This window comes from Aethalodelphis obliquidens, unplaced genomic scaffold, assembly GCF_003676395.1.
Source record: "Aethalodelphis obliquidens isolate GAN/ISIS:26980383/991018 unplaced genomic scaffold, ASM367639v1 scaffold139, whole genome shotgun sequence".
In the NCBI taxonomy this organism is placed as follows: Eukaryota; Metazoa; Chordata; class Mammalia; order Artiodactyla; family Delphinidae; genus Aethalodelphis; species Aethalodelphis obliquidens.
The window spans coordinates 296,866-303,676 of NW_020838083.1; the positions used below are offsets into that span (position 1 = coordinate 296,866).

Genomic DNA, 6,811 nt, shown 5'->3' on the forward strand with positions numbered 1-6,811 from the left:
GGCTTAGGCTCTTAGCTCTTCTGTCCTTCCCCTCCTTCAGCCGTGATTCCTGTTATCAGTCTAAGAATTCATGTCAGCGTCCAGAGAGGGTGTGGGGGAATTCACTGGGAACCAAGGCTTTTCAGCATCTCTGGAAATTCTCATCCCTGTCCCCGTGAAGGGACAAGAGTGGCAGGACACCTAGGGGCAGCCTGATCTGCATGCCTCTGGATTGTCAGAGCTCAGAAGCCAGCATTTGTAAAATATTCAGCAAAGCAAGTGGTGGCATGTGGCACATCCGGTGCATTTCCCACACTCCTGGGGCTAAGGCACTCCCTCCCCTATAGTTTTCACTCCATTTTGGTCTGAGTGGGAAGGGTTTCTGTGTACACCTTCAGGGAAATCACTTGGGATGTTTCTCAGCTTCTGGTACCAACTAAAAAGAAAGAGTGGTGGGAACTTCCCTGGTGGTCCAGTGGTTAGGACTCTGAGCTTCCACTGCAGGGGGTGCAGGTTCGATCCCGGGTCGGGAACGAAGATCCCACATGCCTCGCGGTGTGGCCAAAAAAAAAAAAAAAAAAGGGTGGTGACCTGACAGCCTTGTTTGTACAGGGCTGGGTAGTGGTTAGAACTGCTCTGGGGATAGATCGGCGCTCAGCTGCCACAAACTCACCCATGTGTTAAAGACCACCACTGGGCCTTTGGGCACCTCCAGAACACACTGCAGGAATCTTGACTGCAGATCCAAATCATTCTAAAACATGCTAGACCTTTTTGAAAGCCTAAAGGCTACATGGCTGTTTTACTAAATAACAAATTTGGAGAGTCTTCTGAAAAAGTTTTAAAGTGCTTTGCAGGTCCCTGCACTACTCTGAGAACATCCTTTCTTGGGGAAGAGCTCACAATCATACAGTTCAGAATGGGGCACAGTCTTCTGGCTGATAAATTCTCAAGAGTTGAACTCCCCCAAATCATTTGGAGTTCTAAACTGACTCCCTCATCTGATACCAAGATCTGGCCAATCCACTTGGTGTCTTTCTTTTTCTGATTCCTTGGAAGAATGCTGGCAACTGAGTTGATGAATTTGTTAATCCTGATAGAAATAATCAGTAATGAAATTCTATAAATTACTCCAGCTCATCTTAGGTATTTATATAGTTCAGTTGTTTCCAAACCTTCCCTGTTAGGGCCAACAGCTCCTCAAAGGGGTAAATAGATTTCACTACCTCTTACAGCCAGCCTTCCTCAAGTGCTTCTTGACTTTTTGAATAGTCCAGGGAACAGGAAAAGAAAGTGCAGAGGCAATGGAGTGTGAGAGAATTCCCTGTGGAACCGTAGAGGTGGCTGGTATGGGGCCAGTTGCCTGTTTATAGCTACCTGGTTCAGGCTACCATTTAAAACATGCTGGGGATGGTTGGCTTTGGGGAAGTGAAGGTTCTTCTGTTCCTGCAGCTAACCTAGGATGCTGGTCATGCCCACTGTATCTTACCACTTGCACAAGCCAGTTAGCCTTGTCGAGAACTGTGCACTGAGCAGTTAATACTCTATTGGCAGTCCCTGCCCTCAGGCCCCTTGCCCAGAAGTCCGCCTGCCTGGATTTGAACCCTTGGGCAAGCCACTTAACCCTTTGGTCTCAGTTGCCTCATCTATAAAATGAGTAACAAGAGTACCTGCTTCATAGTTTTTGTGAGGATCCAATGAGTTAAAACATGCAAAGCATTTAGGACCCTGCTAGCACCTGTAAGCTTGCAATAAATGTGGGCTGTTATCATTCCCTTGGGAGATGTTCATTTGTCAGACATTTAGAGAGCACCTACCATGTGACTGGTTGCAGGGGTTCAAAGATGAAAATCAGACCTCAGAGCACATAGCAGATGCTTAGTACATTATTATAGAAATTGATTGCATTTGTTGAATTTAGGGGCCCATAGTGTAGTAGGGAGACAAATAGGCAAACTGAAAAATTCTCATGCAGTGTGATGAGCAGTCATGAGAGTATGAATAAAGCTGTGTGTGGGGAGCAGAGAAGAGGGATCCATAATCTCTGCCGGGTTCTTGCACCACGACATCTCCTCAGAGGAAGCCTGGGGGTCGTCTGTGGCATGGCCCAGGGGCTCCTGTGATCCTTGGCTTTATTAAATTGGGGATATGTTTACATGTAAGCCTCATGATCCTTAGTGAGCCATTCATTACAGCTCCATTTATATCTAAACTTTTCTGAACCAGTTTTATCTTTTCATCATGTTCTGCCTCAGAGTATTAAGTCCCTAAGTGCCACTCACTGGCTGTATTACAGCCTCAGTTGTCTGAAAATTATTTCTTTTAAGCTTTGAGGACTTTGCCTTATTTAGTTCTCATGTTCTGGGGACGTCTTTGGTCTACAAGTACTTGACTCTTCAAATCTATAGCCTGACCTATAGAGGTGCAGATTAAACAAAGAAGTGAAATTAACTACTGGGGAAAAGTTTTCTTGGAGTTCAGTTTGAGTGAAGTATGTGGATTTGGGGGGGCTTTTCCCAGTGTGCCTGTTCTCCCCCTGTCCCCCAACCCCGTACACTTAGACAGTCTTCTTACTTTCCTCTATACCCCCTTTCTGCTGTGTGTGTCCAGGGGGAGCAGTGCCATCCAGCCTGGAGGAGAACCTGTGTCGGATCTGCATGGACTCGCCCATCGACTGTGTTCTGCTGGAGTGCGGCCACATGGTCACCTGTACCAAGTGTGGCAAGCGCATGAACGAGTGTCCCATCTGCCGGCAGTACGTGATCCGAGCCGTGCACGTCTTCCGATCCTGAGGGCTTGTACCAGCTTCTTCAGTGCCTTACAGGGACATAGCTCGAGGTGTCTGGGCCCACAGTTGGCCAGCTTGCAGGGGGGCAGCCTAACAAGAAAATCTGCAGTGTTCCCAAGACCAGGGCAAGCAAGATGCTGTGTCACCTCTGGGCATGCACAGATCGCACAGGCAAGTCCCTGTTTCAGCGATCTTGGGGTGATGATGGTAACTAATGAAGAGAGGACTTTCTGGAATTTGGACCGTATCTTCCTCCCTTCCTCTGAGAACCTAAACAGTTTCACCCTTCCTCCTGTAGCCCACCCATCCCCCTGAACTGCGTGTCTCTGTTCCACCCATCGGAAGTCCTGGTAGAAATGGCTCTCTTCTTCCCCAGCACATCTGGATTCATTTCTGGTCCCTCTGGCTTTCTGTGCTTTAACCGACCTTTGCTAAAGTCTCTTGCTACATTACCTAAAACCCATGTGTTTCTTCAGACCAAAAAGATGTTAGCTTCCCAGACCAATAGTGATCCTCCTTAGGACAGAATTTGGCCCAGTAAACTCATTTCTGGCGAGAAATGAAACACAAATGCTATGGAAAAAATTTGAAGTCATTAAGAGTTGCTTCCTTAAGTGCTGGGATTGGAAGCTATCAGTCTCTTGACCTGACCTTGGCAGTCAACAAAGCATCTGGCTTTCAAACTGCTGGGAAATTCCAGTCTCTGTGCGCGAGATGGTGCGTGGATCATCTCTGCTGCTTCTCTTGGGGCCTGACTTTGTGCCATCCTTAATTTTAGTTTATGAGAAAAGGGAAAGCATTGGGTGGAAGCAATGGCTTTCTGCTTGGCTTTGCCTTGTCCAGCAGCCAGCCTTAAACCACTTTCCCCTGAGCGTGAGATCCCTCTTTCCCATGGAGGTTTTAAACATGGTCTCACTGAAGGAACAGAGAGAGAGAGCCTCACGCTTCTCTAGCTAGACTTCTCATGAAGCTCCCAGAGACTGAGCATGTAAGACAGAGCACCTAAGAGGTATCAGAAGGTACTGAACGAGGCTGGATTCAGCCCTTGAGCAGACAGCTGGAAGTCTTAGTTCCCCAGGTTGGTGGGGACTCCCTACTCCCATTTCCTTTCTCAACCTGCTGATTTAGGGGCAGGTCAGGAAGAAGCATTCTCTAGGCCCTTTAGGAAGGGCCGTGCAACGAACAGGTGATGTTCTCGAGCCCTCTTAGTGTCTTTTCACCACTGGAAGAGCTTAAGTTTGCCGGAGAAGCTTAACCAAGCACAAACGTACGTACTGTGTACTATCAGAAGAGCGGTGTGTGCTGCCGTCACTACTGGGTGAGCTATGCAAACGCTTGAACACCCGAAGGCCTTGGCAGTCCCCCCACCCCCACCCCATGCAGCCAAGATCTCTCAGACTGGAAGAACCAGTCATGACTTTGAAAGCAGTGGGAAACCTCTAAGAGGACCTGTTTATTGGTACAGACATGTTTAATGCTTTCTGTCAACCACTAATCTCTTTTGGGGGAGTGAAATAATTTTAAAGTGGTTGTCAGCTGAACACTGGACCACTTACCTTGATATTATACTGGGTGATTTGATTCTGAGCTACAGCCTTTGTAGGAACTGGGGGAGTCAAGAAATTTCCCTATAAAGACATCGTCTTTCATCTTTCTGCTGGACAGTAAATACTACAGTTTACAGTGCCTACCAGTTTAACAAAGGATTCAGCTACTCCTCAATTCCACTGTGAAACAGGTCTACATGTATGCAGCTCAGTTACAACCTAGCAATAACTTCAGGGCAGAAGCTGGCTGTCTCCCTACTTAAAACTTGCTTTCTCTGCTGAGGCCTTACCTCTCCCTACCTCCCAACTTCCCTCTTAGACATGAGTTAATAATATCCTGATGGTTGGTCTGTAACCTCAGTAAGAATTAGAACTGATGTCATTTACTCATTTTGGAGAAAGAACTTGCCTTGAAGTCTTCTAACCTCTTTTGGTGGTTTCCATTTACGAAAAAAAGGTGGCAAACACCTCCCCCCACTTTTTTTGTATCTTCTTTATTCCTACACCAAGTAAAAGTTGGGAATTCTAAGATCCCATTTCAGTTACTATCTAACCTAGGTAGAAAACTTGACTTTTATCCTTGAATATTCTCTCCTGCTCCTCATAGGTCCTTGGTCTTAATTATCATGGAAACATCTAATTCTTCCATTATTCCATGGCTTTTGCTGTGACTGTTCTGAGGTTTCAGTTGAGACTTGTTTTAAAAGACATGGACAGCTGACTGGTTCATAATACATTGGAATAGCTGGATCCAAACTAGTAAGAATAAGCTGTACAGGAATTAGTGCTCAATATAAAATGTATAAATTTGTTGAAATCTTTTGGATGTGAATGTGTTATTTCAAGTGGCTTATGTTAAGATTTTCTCAGACTTACTTGGGTGTTAAGAGCAAACCCAAATGTGTATTTTTTGTTACAGACCTCTGCTTTATAACTTTGTAATAAAGTTTCAGTATAGATGCCTGTCTGATCTGGTGTGAGGATACCAGAGGTCTGACAGTTAAGACTGACATGAGCTGACAAACCACAGGCTAATCCCAGGCACACAGGCATGCTCTTGAGAGACTGCATTATTTTTGGAGATGCTTGGGCCATGTGGCCTTGGTCATGGAAGAGCCTAGAAGAGGATGGGACCTGGGTAGGAAAAAGGACCAATCCTAAGTCCAAATAGGAAAACGTGAGTTCAGGCATGGGACACTGATTTGGTAGAGGCAGACCTTAAGTGGGTAGAAAGGAATCTAAGGACAGCCAGGGTGCCTAGTTAAGTCTTCAGGTGACCCTGGGAGATGGACAGTAGCTTGTGGATACAGCTGTGGTGGCTGGAGTGTGGCTCAGAGGTTGGCCCAGCATCGAGGGCAGAGTGCCCTGTCTGTGCAGGTCTGTACGCCTGCCTGACCAGGTGTCCAGGGGAGGGGACCCCTGAGTAGGCCGCCTTTGGGAGAGCTGGATTAGTGCAGATCTGCCCTGTGACTGAGGAAAGAAGAAATCTTGCCAGAAGGGCATAAAGCCTCGAGGCTGAGCCATAGCACTTTGTCCTCATTGTTCTGGGCAGCTGACCTGTTCAGCACCCTGGATGACCTCTTGTCTGCTGCCAACCAGCAGCAAGTAAACAAAGGCTCAGAGGAGGGCAGGCCTCCAGCACTCTGCTGGGGAGGTCTAAGATGATGTTGTTTACGGTCTGTGGAAATACATGGATACAAAATCACATCTAACCTCAGCAGCAAAGAAAAATTGTGTCGGAAAGACTGGAAGGAAATAAACACCTTGTACAGTGAACCGAAGACAACACACCCAGCGAGGCAGGGAGGGGCTGAGGGGCTGAGCTCATGACTGAGACTCCCCACTCTGCTGTGCGGCACACCCTGAGTGAGAGACCAGCCAGGCAAAAGGGCAGTGTCTGTGTCCGTTGGCAAAATCCTGAGGGGAGAGCCCTGTTCTGCTGCTCTGTCCAGTTGCTTGGCCTGAGGAGGCTGGAGACGGGATGAAAATTTATGTAGGTCAGTGCTCAGAGGAGCAGCTTTTGTTTCCACAGAGGACAGAATAAAGTGTCATCTTCTCAACAGTGAAGCCAGACTGAATGGTGCCTATTCAGAAACAACAAACGTCCTGGCCTAGAGTCAGGGCACCACCCCCTCCTGCCCTTCCTCCCAACACATTTTCAGCAGCAGCTGGAAATCCCGGTCAATCAGGTTGGAGTTGGCCTCCCAGCAGAGTGTGACCTCAGCTGAGCACACTGGAGGAGGGCCGGGGCAAGGTGGTGGCCCAGACTCAGACTCATGCTCGGGTATGCTCCAGAGACTGAGTCACATTAACCTCACTCACAAGGGCTGGACAAACAAGCCTGCCAATCTGTTGATAAGAAAAAACAGAATGGACCCTCAGAAGTCATCAGAACTAGTTGGAAGTCAGTTTAAAACCAGATGGTGACATGATGAGCCTGCACTCAGACCAGAGTGGGCTGTACCGCACAGGTGCGAGGCTGTGGAGGTGGTCTGAC

General features: G+C 47.5%; 1 protein-coding gene across 9 annotated transcripts in view; it reads left to right on the forward strand.

Annotated features, from left to right (window-relative positions):
* RFFL (ring finger and FYVE like domain containing E3 ubiquitin protein ligase) overlaps positions 1-5,135 on the forward strand; it is a 67,541-nt gene extending 62,406 nt beyond the window's left edge. For all 9 annotated transcript variants that reach the window (XM_027099771.1, XM_027099766.1, XM_027099768.1 and 6 more), the window contains one exon: positions 2,590-5,135. In XM_027099771.1, coding sequence (XP_026955572.1) covers positions 2,590-2,771 — 182 coding nt within the window. In that variant the 3' untranslated portion in view covers positions 2,772-5,135. The remainder of the gene's footprint in view (positions 1-2,589) is intronic.
* The last annotated feature ends 1,676 nt before the right edge of the window (positions 5,136-6,811 follow it).